We start from the raw sequence: 17,993 nt of genomic DNA, 5'->3' as shown, positions 1-17,993 counted from the left end.
ATTATTATCAGAGTTGTCTTTTTTGTTTGCATTTTGACTGCTTGTGTTGTGGTTATTGCAAACATGATGCCTTGAATAAAGGTGTCAGTTTTTGTGCCAGTTAAAAGGGTAAAACCTATTCTTATATCTTGTTTCTGGCAAAGGAGGTCTCATAATGTTAATGCTCACCCCGAGCCCTCAATGCTCTGAGAGCGCGCTGTTTTTGAGTTGTACGCCTTTTGGCGTCTTCTGGTCCAACACCAATGGAGACTAGGCTCTAAGAAAAGCTGTCTCGGGTGTGGACCAATCAAATTCAAGGACAGTGCATATTATTATCAGAGTTGTCTTTTTTGTTTGCATTTTGACTGCTTGTGTTGTGGTTATTGCAAACATGATGCCTTGAATAAAGGTGTCAGTTTTTGTGCCAGTTAAAAGGGTAAAACCTATTCTTATATCTTGTTTCTGGCAAAGGAGGTCTCATAATGTTAATGCTCACCCCGAGCCCTCAATGCTCTGAGAGTGCGCTGTTTTTGAGTTGTACGCCTTTTGGCGTCTTCTGGTCCAACACCAATGGAGACTAGGCTCTAAGAAAAGCTGTCTCGGGTGTGGACCAATCAAATTCAAGGACAGTGCATATTATTATCAGAGTTGTCTTTTTTGTTTGCATTTTGACTGCTTGTGTTGTGGTTATTGCAAACATGATGCCTTGAATAAAGGTGTCAGTTTTTGTGCCAGTTAAAAGGGTAAAACCTATTCTTATATCTTGTTTCTGGCAAAGGAGGTCTCATAATGTTAATGCTCACCCCGAGCCCTCAATGCTCTGAGAGTGCGCTGTTTTTGAGTTGTACGCCTTTTGGCGTCTTCTGGTCCAACACCAATGGAGACTAGGCTCTAAGAAAAGCTGTCTCGGGTGTGGACCAATCAAATTCAAGGACAGTGCATATTATTATCAGAGTTGTCTTTTTTGTTTGCATTTTGACTGCTTGTGTTGTGGTTATTGCAAACATGATGCCTTGAATAAAGGTGTCAGTTTTTGTGCCAGTTAAAAGGGTAAAACCTATTCTTATATCTTGTTTCTGGCAAAGGAGGTCTCATAATGTTAATGCTCACCCCGAGCCCTCAATGCTCTGAGAGTGCGCTGTTTTTGAGTTGTACGCCTTTTGGCGTCTTCTGGTCCAACACCAATGGAGACTAGGCTCTAAGAAAAGCTGTCTCGGGTGTGGACCAATCAAATTCAAGGACAGTGCATATTATTATCAGAGTTGTCTTTTTTGTTTGCATTTTGACTGCTTGTGTTGTGGTTATTGCAAACATGATGCCTTGAATAAAGGTGTCAGTTTTTGTGCCAGTTAAAAGGGTAAAACCTATTCTTATATCTTGTTTCTGGCAAAGGAGGTCTCATAATGTTAATGCTCACCCCGAGCCCTCAATGCTCTGAGAGTGCGCTGTTTTTGAGTTGTACGCCTTTTGGCGTCTTCTGGTCCAACACCAATGGAGACTAGGCTCTAAGAAAAGCTGTCTCGGGTGTGGACCAATCAAATTCAAGGACAGTGCATATTATTATCAGAGTTGTCTTTTTTGTTTGCATTTTGACTGCTTGTGTTGTGGTTATTGCAAACATGATGCCTTGAATAAAGGTGTCAGTTTTTGTGCCAGTTAAAAGGGTAAAACCTATTCTTATATCTTGTTTCTGGCAAAGGAGGTCTCATAATGTTAATGCTCACCCCGAGCCCTCAATGCTCTGAGAGCGCGCTGTTTTTGAGTTGTACGCCTTTTGGCGTCTTCTGGTCCAACACCAATGGAGACTAGGCTCTAAGAAAAGCTGTCTCGGGTGTGGACCAATCAAATTCAAGGACAGTGCATATTATTATCAGAGTTGTCTTTTTTGTTTGCATTTTGACTGCTTGTGTTGTGGTTATTGCAAACATGATGCCTTGAATAAAGGTGTCAGTTTTTGTGCCAGTTAAAAGGGTAAAACCTATTCTTATATCTTGTTTCTGGCAAAGGAGGTCTCATAATGTTAATGCTCACCCCGAGCCCTCAATGCTCTGAGAGCGCGCTGTTTTTGAGTTGTACGCCTTTTTGCGTATTCTGGTCCAACACCAATGGAGACTAGGCTCTAAGAAAAGCTGTCTCGGGTGTGGACCAATCAAATTCAAGGACAGTGCATATTATTATCAGAGTTGTCTTTTTTGTTTGCATTTTGACTGCTTGTGTTGTGGTTATTGCAAACATGATGCCTTGAATAAAGGTGTCAGTTTTTGTGCCAGTTAAAAGGGTAAAACCTATTCTTATATCTTGTTTCTGGCAAAGGAGGTCTCATAATGTTAATGCTCACCCCGAGCCCTCAATGCTCTGAGAGTGCGCTGTTTTTGAGTTGTACGCGTTTTGGCATCTTCTGGTCCAACACCAATGGAGACTAGCCTCTAAGAAAAGCTGTCTCGGGTGTGGACCAATCAAATTCAAGGACAGTGCATATTATTATCAGAGTTGTCTTTTTTGTTTGCATTTTGACTGCTTGTGTTGTGGTTATTGCAAACATGATGCCTTGAATAAAGGTTTTTGTGCCAGTTAAAAGGGTAAAACCTATTCTTATATCTTGTTTCTGGCAAAGGAGGTCTCATAATGTTAATGCTCACCCCGAGCCCTCAATGCTCTGAGAGTGCGCTGTTTTTGAGTTGTACGCCTTTTGGCGTCTTCTGGTCCAACACCAATGGAGACTAGGCTCTAAGAAAAGCTGTCTCGGGTGTGGACCAATCAAATTCAAGGACAGTGCATATTATTATCAGAGTTGTCTTTTTTGTTTGCATTTTGACTGCTTGTGTTGTGGTTATTGCAAACATGATGCCTTGAATAAAGGTGTCAGTTTTTGTGCCAGTTAAAAGGGTAAAACCTATTCTTATATCTTGTTTCTGGCAAAGGAGGTCTCATAATGTGAATGCTCACCCCGAGCCCTCAATGCTCTGAGAGTGCGCTGTTTTTGAGTTGTACGCCTTTTGGCGTCTTCTGGTCCAACACCAATGGAGACTAGGCTCTAAGAAAAGCTGTCTCGGGTGTGGACCAATCAAATTCAAGGACAGTGCATATTATTATCAGAGTTGTCTTTTTTGTTTGCATTTTGACTGCTTGTGTTGTGGTTATTGCAAACATGATGCCTTGAATAAAGGTGTCAGTTTTTGTGCCAGTTAAAAGGGTAAAACCTATTCTTATATCTTGTTTCTGGCAAAGGAGGTCTCATAATGTTAATGCTCACCCCGAGCCCTCAATGCTCTGAGAGTGCGCTGTTTTTGAGTTGTACGCCTTTTGGCGTCTTCTGGTCCAACACCAATGGAGACTAGGCTCTAAGAAAAGCTGTCTCGGGTGTGGACCAATCAAATTCAAGGACAGTGCATATTATTATCAGAGTTGTCTTTTTTGTTTGCATTTTGACTGCTTGTGTTGTGGTTATTGCAAACATGATGCCTTGAATAAAGGTGTCAGTTTTTGTGCCAGTTAAAAGGGTAAAACCTATTCTTATATCTTGTTTCTGGCAAAGGAGGTCTCATAATGTGAATGCTCACCCCGAGCCCTCAATGCTCTGAGAGTGCGCTGTTTTTGAGTTGTACGCCTTTTGGCGTCTTCTGGTCCAACACCAATGGAGACTAGGCTCTAAGAAAAGCTGTCTCGGGTGTGGACCAATCAAATTCAAGGACAGTGCATATTATTATCAGAGTTGTCTTTTTTGTTTGCATTTTGACTGCTTGTGTTGTGGTTATTGCAAACATGATGCCTTGAATAAAGGTGTCAGTTTTTGTGCCAGTTAAAAGGGTAAAACCTATTCTTATATCTTGTTTCTGGCAAAGGAGGTCTCATAATGTTAATGCTCACCCCGAGCCCTCAATGCTCTGAGAGTGCGCTGTTTTTGAGTTGTACGCCTTTTGGCGTCTTCTGGTCCAACACCAATGGAGACTAGGCTCTAAGAAAAGCTGTCTCGGGTGTGGACCAATCAAATTCAAGGACAGTGCATATTATTATCAGAGTTGTCTTTTTTGTTTGCATTTTGACTGCTTGTGTTGTGGTTATTGCAAACATGATGCCTTGAATAAAGGTGTCAGTTTTTGTGCCAGTTAAAAGGGTAAAACCTATTCTTATATCTTGTTTCTGGCAAAGGAGGTCTCATAATGTTAATGCTCACCCCGAGCCCTCAATGCTCTGAGAGTGCGCTGTTTTTGAGTTGTACGCCTTTTGGCGTCTTCTGGTCCAACACCAATGGAGACTAGGCTCTAAGAAAAGCTGTCTCGGGTGTGGACCAATCAAATTCAAGGACAGTGCATATTATTATCAGAGTTGTCTTTTTTGTTTGCATTTTGACTGCTTGTGTTGTGGTTATTGCAAACATGATGCCTTGAATAAAGGTGTCAGTTTTTGTGCCAGTTAAAAGGGTAAAACCTATTCTTATATCTTGTTTCTGGCAAAGGAGGTCTCATAATGTTAATGCTCACCCCGAGCCCTCAATGCTCTGAGAGCGCGCTGTTTTTGAGTTGTACGCCTTTTGGCGTCTTCTGGTCCAACACCAATGGAGACTAGGCTCTAAGAAAAGCTGTCTCGGGTGTGGACCAATCAAATTCAAGGACAGTGCATATTATTATCAGAGTTGTCTTTTTTTTTTGCATTTTGACTGCTTGTGTTGTGGTTATTGCAAACATGATGCCTTGAATAAAGGTGTCAGTTTTTGTGCCAGTTAAAAGGGTAAAACCTATTCTTATATCTTGTTTCTGGCAAAGGAGGTCTCATAATGTTAATGCTCACTCCGAGCCCTCAATGTTCTGAGAGTGCGCTGTTTTTGAGTTGTACGCCTTTTGGCGTCTTCTGGTCCAACACCAATGGAGACTAGGCTCTAAGAAAAGCTGTCTCGGGTGTGGACCAATCAAATTCAAGGACAGTGCATATTATTATCAGAGTTGTCTTTTTTGTTTGCATTTTGACTGCTTGTGTTGTGGTTATTGCAAACATGATGCCTTGAATAAAGGTGTCAGTTTTTGTGCCAGTTAAAAGGGTAAAACCTATTCTTATATCTTGTTTCTGGCAAAGGAGGTCTCATAATGTTAATGCTCACCCCGAGCCCTCAATGCTCTGAGAGTGCGCTGTTTTTGAGTTGTACGCCTTTTGGCGTCTTCTGGTCCAACACCAATGGAGACTAGGCTCTAAGAAAAGCTGTCTCGGGTGTGGACCAATCAAATTCAAGGACAGTGCATATTATTATCAGAGTTGTCTTTTTTGTTTGCATTTTGACTGCTTGTGTTGTGGTTATTGCAAACATGATGCCTTGAATAAAGGTGTCAGTTTTTGTGCCAGTTAAAAGGGTAAAACCTATTCTTATATCTTGTTTCTGGCAAAGGAGGTCTCATAATGTTAATGCTCACCCCGAGCCCTCAATGCTCTGAGAGCGCGCTGTTTTTGAGTTGTACGCCTTTTGGCGTCTTCTGGTCCAACACCAATGGAGACTAGGCTCTAAGTAAAAGCTGTCTCGGGTGTGGACCAATCAAATTCAAGGACAGTGCATATTATTATCAGAGTTGTCTTTTTTGTTTGCATTTTGACTGCTTGTGTTGTGGTTATTGCAAACATGATGCCTTGAATAAAGGTGTCAGTTTTTGTGCCAGTTAAAAGGGTAAAACCTATTCTTATATCTTGTTTCTGGCAAAGGAGGTCTCATAATGTTAATGCTCACCCCGAGCCCTCAATGCTCTGAGAGTGCGCTGTTTTTGAGTTGTACGCCTTTTGGCATCTTCTGGTCCAACACCAATGGAGACTAGGCTCTAAGAAAAGCTGTCTCGGGTGTGGACCAATCAAATTCAAGGACAGTGCATATTATTATCAGAGTTGTCTTTTTTGTTTGCATTTTGACTGCTTGTGTTGTGGTTATTGCAAACATGATGCCTTGAATAAAGGTGTCAGTTTTTGTGCCAGTTAAAAGGGTAAAACCTATTCTTATATCTTGTTTCTGGCAAAGGAGGTCTCATAATGTTAATGCTCACCCCGAGCCCTCAATGCTCTGAGAGTGCGCTGTTTTTGAGTTGTACGCCTTTTGGCGTCTTCTGGTCCAACACCAATGGAGACTAGGCTCTAAGAAAAGCTGTCTCGGGTGTGGACCAATCAAATTCAAGGACAGTGCATATTATTATCAGAGTTGTCTTTTTTGTTTGCATTTTGACTGCTTGTGTTGTGGTTATTGCAAACATGATGCCTTGAATAAAGGTGTCAGTTTTTGTGCCAGTTAAAAGGGTAAAACCTATTCTTATATCTTGTTTCTGGCAAAGGAGGTCTCATAATGTTAATGCTCACCCCGAGCCCTCAATGCTCTGAGAGCGCGCTGTTTTTGAGTTGTACGCCTTTTGGCGTCTTCTGGTCCAACACCAATGGAGACTAGGCTCTAAGAAAAGCTGTCTCGGGTGTGGACCAATCAAATTCAAGGACAGTGCATATTATTATCAGAGTTGTCTTTTTTGTTTGCATTTTGACTGCTTGTGTTGTGGTTATTGCAAACATGATGCCTTGAATAAAGGTGTCAGTTTTTGTGCCAGTTAAAAGGGTAAAACCTATTCTTATATCTTGTTTCTGGCAAAGGAGGTCTCATAATGTTAATGCTCACTCCGAGCCCTCAATGCTCTGAGAGTGCGCTGTTTTTGAGTTGTACGCCTTTTGGCGTCTTCTGGTCCAACACCAATGGAGACTAGGCTCTAAGAAAAGCTGTCTCGGGTGTGGACCAATCAAATTCAAGGACAGTGCATATTATTATCAGAGTTATCTTTTTTGTTTGCATTTTGACTGCTTGTGTTGTGGTTATTGCAAACATGATGCCTTGAATAAAGGTGTCAGTTTTTGTGCCAGTTAAAAGGGTAAAACCTATTCTTATATCTTGTTTCTGGCAAAGGAGGTCTCATAATGTTAATGCTCACCCCGAGCCCTCAATGCTCTGAGAGTGCGCTGTTTTTGAGTTGTACGCCTTTTGGCGTCTTCTGGTCCAACACCAATGGAGACTAGGCTCTAAGAAAAGCTGTCTTGGGTGTGGACCAATCAAATTCAAGGACAGTGCATATTATTATCAGAGTTGTCTTTTTTGTTTGCTTGTGTTGTGGTTATTGCAAACATGATGCCTTGAATAAAGGTGTCAGTTTTTGTGCCAGTTAAAAGGGTAAAACCTATTCTTATATCTTGTTTCTGACTAGGAGATGTTAACTACCTTCCCTGTCATCATCACGGTGATTAGGAGATGTTAACTACCTCGCCTGTCATCATCACAGTGACTGCCTCGCCTGTTGTCATCACGGTGACTAGGATATGTTAACTACCTCGCCTGTTATGATGGTGACTAGAAGATGTTAACTACCTCACCTGTTGTCATCACGGTGACTAGGAGATGTTTACTACCTCGCCTGTTATCATCATGGTGACTAGGAGATGTTAGCTACCTCGCCTGTTATCATCACGGTGACTAGGAGATGTTAACTACCTCGCCTGTCATAATCACGGTGACTAGGAGATGTTAACTACCTCACCTGTTATCATCACGGTGACTAGGAGATGTTAACTACCTCGCCTGTCATCACGGTGACTAGAAGATGTTAACTACCTCGCCTGTTATCATCATGGTGACTAGGAGATGTTAACTACCTCGCCTGTCATCATCACGGTGACTAGGAGATGTTAACTACCTCGCCTGTTGTCATCAAGGTGACTAGGAGATGTTAACTACCTCGCCTGTTGTCATCAAGGTGACTAGGAGATGTTAACTACCTCGCCTGTTGTCATCAAGGTGACTAGGAGATGTTAACTACCTCGCCTGTTGTCATCAAGGTGACTAGGAGATGTTAACTACCTCGCCTGTTGTCATCAAGGTGACTAGGAGATGTTAACTACCTCGCCTGTTGTCATCAAGGTGACTAGGAGATGTTAACTACCTCGCCTGTTGTCATCAAGGTGACTAGGAGATGTTAATTACCTCGCCTGGCTTACAGGAGATCGTCGGTTTGCGCCCAGGCCCTGAGCACGCTTGCTCCTGCTGCTGTATATTTGGAGTCTGCGTCTCTCTCCCCATGTTGATTGCGTGGATTTGTCTCAGGGTCCTCCGATTTTTCCCGATACGGGGCCATCCATTTAGTTCGTTGTCATGGAGGGGGTTACCTAAAATGCGTACGCTTGCGTATGGGGGGGTCTACTCACAATGTACGCATAGGAAACAGGGGGGGGGGGGGTTGAAGCCTCGATAATGCAGCCGGCGGTGGACTATCTGTTTGCTTAAACACGTTAATATTAATAATTGATCGTTTCTGCGTGGATTACATATCGACCGTTCTACAGGATTCTAGGGGGTGGGGGGGTGATGCGTCAGGCGAACGTACGTAGGCAGGTGGGGGGGGGTGTGTAAAAAGCCCGCGTGCGTACGGGGTCAGGTTTTGACGGATTTTTGCGTACGCACGAAAGGGATGGCCCCTACACATATAGATACTGTACAGCACTGTACACGGAGTGATCCCAGCTGTCCGGCAATGGTTTGTGTGATCACTCTCTGTACTACAGAGTGGCATGTGTGTGATCTCCATTGGTTTCCTCCGAGTTTCCCTCCCATAGCTAAACCCACAAACACAGTGGAACTGGTACTTGCCAGAACCACATCCCAAAGCTAACAGATTACCTGGAAATGGCTCAGTGGGGGGATCACAGCAACATCGCCCCCTCTTGTGCAAACTTGGCAGGACCCCTCCTGAAGAAGAGTTGAGACTCAGTGGTGCTTTCCTGAGCAACAGGCGTATTCATACATTAACAATACGGATGAATACAGACGGCACATTGAGTGTGGCATGCAGTCATTATCCTCTGCCATTGTCAATCGACTTCTGGAACGAAAGCCTCCCCAATTAGTCCCAATCTCAAGTGGTGAGGACTCAACACAGCCAGTCAGCCACTGACAAGCTCACTCACCCATTAACTCACTCACCCACCACACTGCAGGTCACAGCAGCACATTCGCGCAGCTAGTCAGCCACTGACAAGCTCCCTCACCCACTAACTCACTCATCCAACCACCCACTCATCACATTGAAGGTTACGACAGCACGCTAAGCCAGCCAGCCACTGACAGGCTCACTCACCCACTAATTCACTTGCACCCACTCACCAAACTGCAAGCACAACAAGACACTCACTGAGCCAACCAGCCACTGACTAGTTCACTCACCCACGAACGCATCCACCTACCCACTCACCACATTGCAGGTCACGACAGCACACTAAAGCCAGTCGGCCACTCACAGGCTCACTCACCCACTAACTCACCCACCCACTCACCAAACTGCAGGCACAACAAGACACTCACTGAACCAGTCAGCCACTGACAAGTTCACTCACCCAGAAACCCATCCACTCACCCCACCACCCTGCAGGTCACAACACACTCACCCTCGCAGAGGTTTTTGGGCAAGCGTTGCGCACGTTCAGATGCGCTTCTGCGTCCGTCTGGAACCATTTTCCTTCTGCTATTAGGAATCCACTGAAACTGTGCATTTTAAAATCATCTTGATTGAAAACTAATTTCTTTTGCACTGGTCTTTGTGTTTAGTTTCTTGTCCTCTACCCGTACCTCCGATTAGCACGGTTCGCTCTGTACGGTGTGAAATAAGTTCAACGTGCATACACCCAGCCCATCAGCCACTTACAAGTTCGCTCACTCACCCACAAACTCATCCACCCACTCACCAAACCGCAGGTCAGAACACTCCCCCTGCTCAGCAATTTATCCTCTAAAACCGTCGCTCTCCCAAACTGAATTCTGTTTGCTTCGCCATCGTACTTTACCTCACTTGCTTCCGTCATTACGCTGACCAAGATCTCTCGCCGCCCTTAACGAACGAGACCGCACCCCGGTGCTCTCTCTGGAGCTCTCAGCCGGTCAATAAACGGCAGGAGCTCGCAAAAAAAAAACGCGAACGCATTTCGCGCACTCCATGCTAAACGTGTTTCACCCGCGATTCGTTTCCCTCAACCAGAACGGCGGCGACTGGAACAGAAGAACTGGCGGCCCCCCGGGGCCAGTGGTCAGGCGGGGAGGAAATGTCGGCGCACGAAGAAATTCTGGTGTGCAACTTGAGGAAGTGCCGGCGCATTGTTGGCGACTTCGCCTGGGTCACCTCCTGCTCGCACCTCTTTTGCGACGAGGACGGCGAACGCGAGTTCAAGATGGGGGCGGTCGCCTGCCTGGCGTGCGGCGCCTTGCCGCGCGGCAGCCTGGACGTGGTGCGGGTCTGCTTGAACCCCCCCCGAGGAGCACAAGTCCATGGTGCTGGCGGGCCTAGGGCCGGACGTCATCCAGGAGATATGTTCGCGGGCGCTTTCATTCTGGATCTTTCAGGTATCGGCGACGGATCGGTGACTTTTTAAAAATAAAAATTATTTTTAAAAAGTAACAAACTGAAATGTTTTATATTTTAGCGGATAAAGTCCCACTGAGCTACGTAACCTCTTTTTTTTGCAGAAGCGACCTGGCCATCACGAATGATAGCCCAACCCAAGCGGCTGTTATCATCACGTGGAAATTTACAGCAGTCAAATACTCTAAAACGCGTTAGATGTTGTTTCTAAACATTGGGAGGGAAAAACCAGAGGACCTGGAGAAAATCCACACGGCCACTGGGAGAACGTGCAAACTCCAAACATAAGTAGTGACTAACTCGGAGACAAAAAAGACTTGGAGGCACTTCTTTATTTAGCGAGCACCATTGGAATGACGCAGTTAATATTTAGTCCGTCTATTATCGGTGGCACTACTTAGAACATGTACAGCGTTTAAGATGTCACTCTTGAATTAATTTGCGTGATTTATGAATATTTTTCTTCTGGGTTCTTTCAGCAAAGTCACGTAGAATGGAGATAAAATAATAAAAATAATAACAGAATTTATTCTGTTATTATTTTTATTTTTTTATTATTACAGAATAAATTCTGTTATTATTTTATCTCCATTCTACGTGACCTTACCAAAAGAACCCAGAAGATGAATCCCTGCAGTCACGAAAGCTTTAAATCGAAAATTATGAATATTTGTTTTCATTCTTTCGATATTTTTTTGGAGCTTCGTCGTTCCCAGAGGCATGATTAACCGAGTTATTCTTCTACACGTAAGTCCCCTTGCGCGTACGGCTCTTTAACCGATTAAAAATACATTCCATCAAATTTTCCATCTCGCAGATGCACCAGGAGAGACTGTATCAGGAACACTTGGCCGCGAAATCAAAGAGGCTCAGGGTGCAGTCTGAGGACCGCTTCAAGCAGGAGATCCAGAACAAGGTCACGGAGGTCGCCACTCTGAAGCGGCAGTTCTCGCTTGCCAAGAGCGAGCTAGCCAAGTTCAAGAAGAGGTACAACGAGGCTGCCGAGAAACTGCTGGAGAGGGACCGGGAGCAGAAGAAACTGCAGGTCTCGTACGATCGCCTCCGCCTGCGATCCTACGCTATCGACGAGGGGAGACGCGCGGAGGAGGAGGAGGCTCCGAACGGCGCGGCGTCCTCGCCGTTCATAGTGAGATTCGGTAGGGCCGTTTGAACTTTAGTAATAGGTTTTTACCCTTTTAGCTGGCACAAAAACTGATACCTTTATTCAAGGCATCATGTTTGCAATAACCACAACACAAGCAGTCAAAATGCAAACAAAAAAGAGACAACTCTGATAATAATATTGGCAGTGTCCTTGAATTTGATTGGTCCACACCCGAGACGGATTTTCTTAGAGCCTAGTCTCCACTGGTGTTGGACCAGAAGACGCCAAAAGGCGTACAACTCAAAAACAGCGCACCATCAGGGAGTATTGAGGGCTCGGGGTAAGCCTTCACATTATGAGACCTCCTCTGCCAGTAACAAGATATAGGAATAGGTTTTTACCCTTTTGGCTGGCACAACAAAAACTGACACCTTTATACAAGGGATCATGTTTGCAATAACCACAACACAAGCAGTCAAAAATGCAAACGAAAAGAAACAACTCTGATAATGATATGTTTGAACTTTGTTAGGAACCGACCAAGCAGGGAAAATGGGGATAGGTTCATACGGTGACGTTTTGTACGTAATGTCATTTTTTCCCCCACCCCCCCCCACCCCCCTGGTAGCAGCGACGTCGACCCCGCGAACGTCGCAAGGCGCTGAGGGAAACGCGTGGAGCTGGATGATGACGACGCCTCCGCGCTGCCGCCCCGGGGAGACGGAGTTTGCGCCGAGGCCGTTGTTTTTCAACGGCAGCCCCCCGGGCAGGTCGCCGCAATCCGACGGCTTCCTCCGCTTCCCCTTCCCCGCCAAAGCCGCGGTGACCGGAGCCAGGAAGTGACCTCGCCCCGGTAACAACGCGAGAGTCCTTCCCTTCGCGCCCGCCTCCCCGCCCTCCAATGCGGTCGCAAGGGGTTCCCCAAAAAAAAAACTCGTGGGGAAAAAAAACGACGCAGAAAGGACCTCGCCCACTGGCCTCACCGCGCATCAGATTCCTGTGGTCTTAACGCTGCCCGCAGGTCATCTGCCTACTCCCTGCGGCGCTTGGCAGGAGCCTCTCGTCGTTACCGCCAGTCGATTGCCTCCTGAGTGCAAACGGAATTCGAATCGGAAATATTTATTTACGCTGGAGGTAGGAATCTGACAAGCTGTGAAGCTCTTTTCCCACAGACTTGTGGTCGGGGGCACCGGGGTAAAAACGTTACAGCGACAAACAAATACAAAAAACCCCACGTCGTGCACAAGCGTCACGGGGTCCACGTGTGCGAGCGCGTGGCTCGTCGCCCCCGTCAGTTGTGTTCGGAGAGCCGCTCGCTGGAGATTTTCACGCACGACGACGATAACGCCGCGTCATTGAGCTATCGTTTGTGATGGCCGGGTCGCTTATGAAAATAGCTGCGTAGGTCGGTGGGTCCTCGCCTGGTAAAATGAAAAAAAATTTGTTGAGTTTAGTTTCAATTCGTTATTACTTTAGCGCACACCAATTGTGTTCTGGGAGAGCAAACCCACAACGTTGACAGTGGAGTTTGACGTCCCGCTTGGTGATCACCACCAGCGGCACTAACTAAACGACCGCACTCCGTTCAAGTGACAAACGTCTCCCATTGGCCGTGCCGGGTGGGGCTCACAGGGTTACGTCACTTTCACATCCATCAGAAACTTTTGTTTATACTGGAGGAATCCGTGCAGCCCTACAGGAGGTTGTAGGTGCGATCCCAATTCTGACAGCTGCTGCCGTATATTTGGAGCTTGCGTCTCTCTCACTCTATCATCATCATCATCACCACAGTGGCTATGAGATGTTACCTCGCCCGGTCTACAGGAGGTCGTGGGTTCGATCCCGACTCTGACAGCTGCTGCTATAAACCGTGGCCGATGAGCGACCGCTTTCGATCCCGCCGCTTTGCGTGCTGGAGAGTAAACCCACGACATTTACCGCTTGAGCACCGTGAATTTTTTTCCGGCGGGTAGGTTGCCGGGTGTCGTCGTTGGCGTTCGGGGGATGGGGGACAGGCCGGTGGTGGCGGCGCTCGTGACGGCACAGAGGGGTGGTGCCGTTTAGAATCTCGCTGCGGCCGACCCGGGAGTTACTGTGGTGCGCGTTGTTTCTCGATGCTGTGTTGGAGTAAGTGCTGTTCACAGGAGGGAACCTGTTCCATTTGTTTTTCATTAAAAAGTTTAGGACTTTGCGGCCGCCAACAACCCTTCCTTTACATTACACAGACCACCCATGCAGGTCGACACAACAACCGCCATTCGCCACTAAGTGGCGGTGACCTCACCACGTCGCTTGTGCCAGGCTATGTGCATGTTGAGGCCACGTGAAGTGTCGAAGGCCCGCTGGTAGGAGGTTATGGGGCAGACCCAGGTGCCAGGGGTCCACTGACTGAAATGAATGGCCGATGCACCACCTGTGCCCTGTACTGTGCCAACCTGCTGTGCTTCAGCCACCCGGCGCTCTGCACGTTGTTGCTGGAGGGCAGCTGCCTCCAACTGCCCATCAGCAGCATTCACGAGCCTCCTCCAATTAGGCCGATCTAGACACCACTGGTACCAGTCCACTCAGCTCCACATCCTCTTGTACCACATCACTCCATCTCTTCTCTAGCTCGTGCCGTGCTCGTTTAGCCCCCTCTATCTGGCCGAACAAAAGCTGTTTAGGCATGTGGGCTACATGACCCAACTAATGCAACCTTGCCTGCCAGAGGAGCTCACCGATGGGATTTTGTCCAGATCTTTCAAAGATCTGTGAGCTCCTCACACAATCCAGCCTGATTAAACCTAGGATGGATCGTAGGCAGGCCAGCCTAAATGTTTCTAACCAGGGAAGATTTTCCTTTAGGGGGGTTTACATTTTGCAAGCGTAGAGAAGGGAGGGCATGACTGGCCGAGAAGATCGAAGCTTCATAGGGAGTGACAGACCAGGTAGCTTTACGCAACTGATGGAAAGTTAATGCCGCTTGACTGACTCGGAATGAGACCTCTGTTGTCAAACCGGAGCTGGTCATGAGCCCACTGCCCAGGTATGGAAAACTCTTCACTCTCTCCACAAATACAAAGATCCCCCATATAGCCTTAACAGGCCGGCATGGCACATGAAGGGGTGAGTGGCAAGCACAATGCCACGTCAGAATTGGGTATTACAGATAGGTAGCCTGCCGCCAACAAAAGAAAAGCTCCAGCAGAATTGCTTCATTATTTAGTTCTATCCATGGCTGGGTGAGCACGTCCCTACTTATCAAGCATTGTGCTCACCATTGTACCGAGTCACTTAAACGCAGGCGAGCTGCTGCTTCTGTACTGCATGAAAGTGACGTGGCATGTTATCGTGAAACACCTCTATAGGCTTATCTTCCAAAGCCTCCAATTGGTGTGCAAGCTTTAACCCACATTACATCGCCAATACTGACTAAAATAGCGCCTTCATCTACTGGCAGAAATTTAGTAACACGCTTTTCAACATGATTACAAATCAGAACCTCTGAGTGCGTGTGATCCAGCCACCGTTTAACGCACTAAAACATCACCTATTGATAATACTCATGTTTAGTTTCATATCGCATCATCATTCAATGCAAATTGCATCTCACCATCGCTGAGGAACCTCAGGCATACAGGCTGTGAGCCAACACCAACAATTAGCCAAGCTCTGCAGTCCTCTGCAAATTAAGTTAATGAGTGTTGATACCTAAAATTCGCACAATTGGCTCCGTACCGTGCAAAAGAAGTTCAACATACACGCATACAGAAGGGACCTACAATATTTAGTCTGCACTTTGCTGTACCGCCTTCTTCCGGCGTGCCGGGGAGTGGCACCTCCTTGACGTCCATGGGAAGGGATTTTCGCAAAACGTGTGCGGTCCAGCCACCCTCACTGCCTCTGCGGTGCTGGATTAGAGGCTACGTACAGCATAGCCATCACCACCAAGCTATCTGTGATCCCCGAGATGCCTTTGTCCGTCTCCAAATTACACGCACTTTGCCCGTCTTAATGCAATGGACGCCACAAATATGGACTTTGAAATATCGAATCTCACGAATGAGAATGCTTACCTACCCTGCTTGGTAGGTTAGCACAGGGGTCCCCAACCCCCTGTTAGGAACCGGGCCGCACAGCAGCAGGAGGTGAGCGGTGAGTCCGCGTGTGGCCCGCCCCCATTATTTTATTTACCACTTCCGTCCGCGCCTCTTTCCCGCACTGCGCACTTGTCTCAGTCACAGTGTTGGTATAAAGCCCACAAGCTCTAACCCCTAGTAGCCACAATGAGTAAGCCCACAAGCTCTAACCCCTAGTAACCACAAGGAGTAAGCCCACAAGCTCTAACCCATCGTAGCCACAATGAGTAAGCCCACAAGCTCTAACCCCCTAGTAGCCACAAGGAGTAAGCCCACAAGCTCTAACCCCCTAGTAGTCACAATGAGTAAGCCCACAAGCTCTAACCCCTAGTAGTCACAATGAGTAAGCCCACAAGCTCTAACCCCTAGTAGCCACAATGAGTAAGCCCACAAGCTCTAACCCCCTAGTAGCCACAATGAGTAAGCCCACAAGCTCTAACCCCTAGTAGCCACAAGGAGTAAGCCCACAAGCTCTAACCCCGAGTAGCCACAATGTGTAATAAACAAACGTCGCTGGAGAGCTTCTTTGAAAAGACCCAATGATGACCCCCCCCCTCCCCCGGTCCGTGAAAAAAATTGTCTTCCACGAAACCGGTCCCTGGTGCCAAAAAGGTTGGGGGCCGCTGGGTTAGCACATTCCAAATGTAGCGTAATAGCGCAGTCTGCTGACTGAAAGTGATAAATACAGTGTACGGCAGTACACACGTCAGCAGGCGACAGTACACATGGGGGGAAGACCACTAGGACAGAGTTCATGGAGGGGTCCATCTGGAAGCCCTGGGAACTGCTCTTAGCTTCCAGAAGGGGGGGCGTGGCCAGGACGGAGCCAGGCCACGGCGGGGGGATAAGAGGGAGCCCCGGGCGAGAGCTCGGGGCTGGCGCCGGAAGCGGCTTCCCTCGCCGTGCTGTCGTCTTGCCACCATCGTCGCAGCCGTCTTCGCCGTCGCCGGACGCCACTAGCTAAGACAGCCTGCCAACTGTTCTAGCTAGACAGTGGCGCTGACGATAGACGGTTCTGTTTGAGATATATACACAGTGTACACCCACGTAGGGTGCGTGTGGTCCCCATTGTGTGTGGAATAAAGGTGCCTCCAATTACTGCTGTCTCCGAACTGCGTCACTACACTTTTAAAATTGGGCTGAAGTGGTCGATAAAAAATCCTAAAGCAAATATTTGGTGATACTGCATTGGCAGTGGTGCACAATCACTTGTTGCTTGTGAATATTGCAAGCTGTGGTTAAAATGAACTAGCTTCACAAATAACTATTTACACACAGCAGCATTAGAAGTGTAATTTATTGCCATGCAGTTTTCACATTCTGGATATCATCTGCAAGTTGGCTTAATTGAGAAAAAAAATAAACCTCTCATAAAAATTGAGCATTCAAATGAAAAAAAAATACCAACATTTCAAGAATAACAAGTCCAGCATACATCTTTAACTTTCAGATTAGAAGACAACTCCATCTCACCAGTGAAGATGCAACAACTTAAATTCCGTATACATGGGATCAAACAAATGTCCTTAATTTAACCATAACAGCCACGTGATGCAATGGGAACTAGGGACGACGCCAACTCTGTTTAAACAAGACAGTAGATTGTATGGCTGGGGCAATGTCACGGCTCAAATGTAAATAAACTTAACTGACAAACAGGACACTAGACTCGCGTATTATTATTATTATACTGTGCACGCAATCAACATAACACCGTACTCTTTGGTTATTTCGGTAAAGTCACGTAGGTATAAAATAAAATGACGGTCGCTTGTTGTGTTGCACCCGAAACGTCGTGATTTATTTTATTTTGTAACTACTACTTGATGACTTTACCAAAAGAACCAAAGAGTATGGATTCCTGCAGTCACGAAAGCTTCAAATCAAGAAGAATAACACTATTTATACATTTTGATTTAAAGCTTTCGTGAACGCAGGGATTCATATTCTTGGTTCTTCCGGTAAAGTCTCGCAGAAGGGAAACAAGAATATGAATCCCTGCAGTCACGACAGCTTTAAATCAAAACAACAATCTTATTTGTGAATGTTTCAGTTAATTTCCACACTCATCGTGTGGCATACTTTAGCTATTTGTCGGACACCTTTGCTTAAAATGTCACAGTCAAAAGTTTTAAAACCAAATAACTCTAAGCATTAAGGGGCTGCTTTGATCATCAAAAGAACACATCTTGTGTCACAGAATGCCATCATGTTTAACATTAACTGGCCAGGGGATAAGAGTGCTTGACTCCAAATACATAGTTGACCAAGTTCCACTTACTAGAAGCTCAATTGTGATGGTTCTATAGACAGGAATGGCCCCACCAATGGAATATGGAGTTTCCACAACTAGCTCGGAGGTGCTAACAGAGATAAGGACCACCA

The 17,993-nt window shown here is 46.3% G+C and overlaps 1 protein-coding gene across 1 annotated transcript; it reads left to right on the top strand.

Annotated features, from left to right (window-relative positions):
- The first annotated feature begins 10,247 nt into the window (after positions 1-10,247).
- LOC142918228 (E3 ubiquitin-protein ligase CCNB1IP1-like) lies at positions 10,248-13,041 on the top strand. Its single transcript, XM_076062365.1, has 3 exons — positions 10,248-10,366; positions 11,203-11,542; positions 12,119-13,041. Exons 1-3 carry the CDS (start codon positions 10,292-10,294, stop codon positions 12,331-12,333), a joined length of 630 nt encoding a protein of 209 aa, XP_075918480.1. The 5' UTR covers positions 10,248-10,291; the 3' UTR covers positions 12,334-13,041.
- Positions 13,042-17,993: the final 4,952 nt, after the last annotated feature.

Source organism: Petromyzon marinus, unplaced genomic scaffold (genome assembly GCF_048934315.1).
Source record: "Petromyzon marinus isolate PM22_M1 ecotype Great Lakes invasive population unplaced genomic scaffold, UKy_Petmar_22M1.pri1.0 PM_G_Scaffold_58, whole genome shotgun sequence".
Classification (NCBI taxonomy): domain Eukaryota; kingdom Metazoa; phylum Chordata; class Hyperoartia; order Petromyzontiformes; family Petromyzontidae; genus Petromyzon; species Petromyzon marinus.
This window is presented reverse-complemented; position numbering and strand designations above follow the sequence as displayed.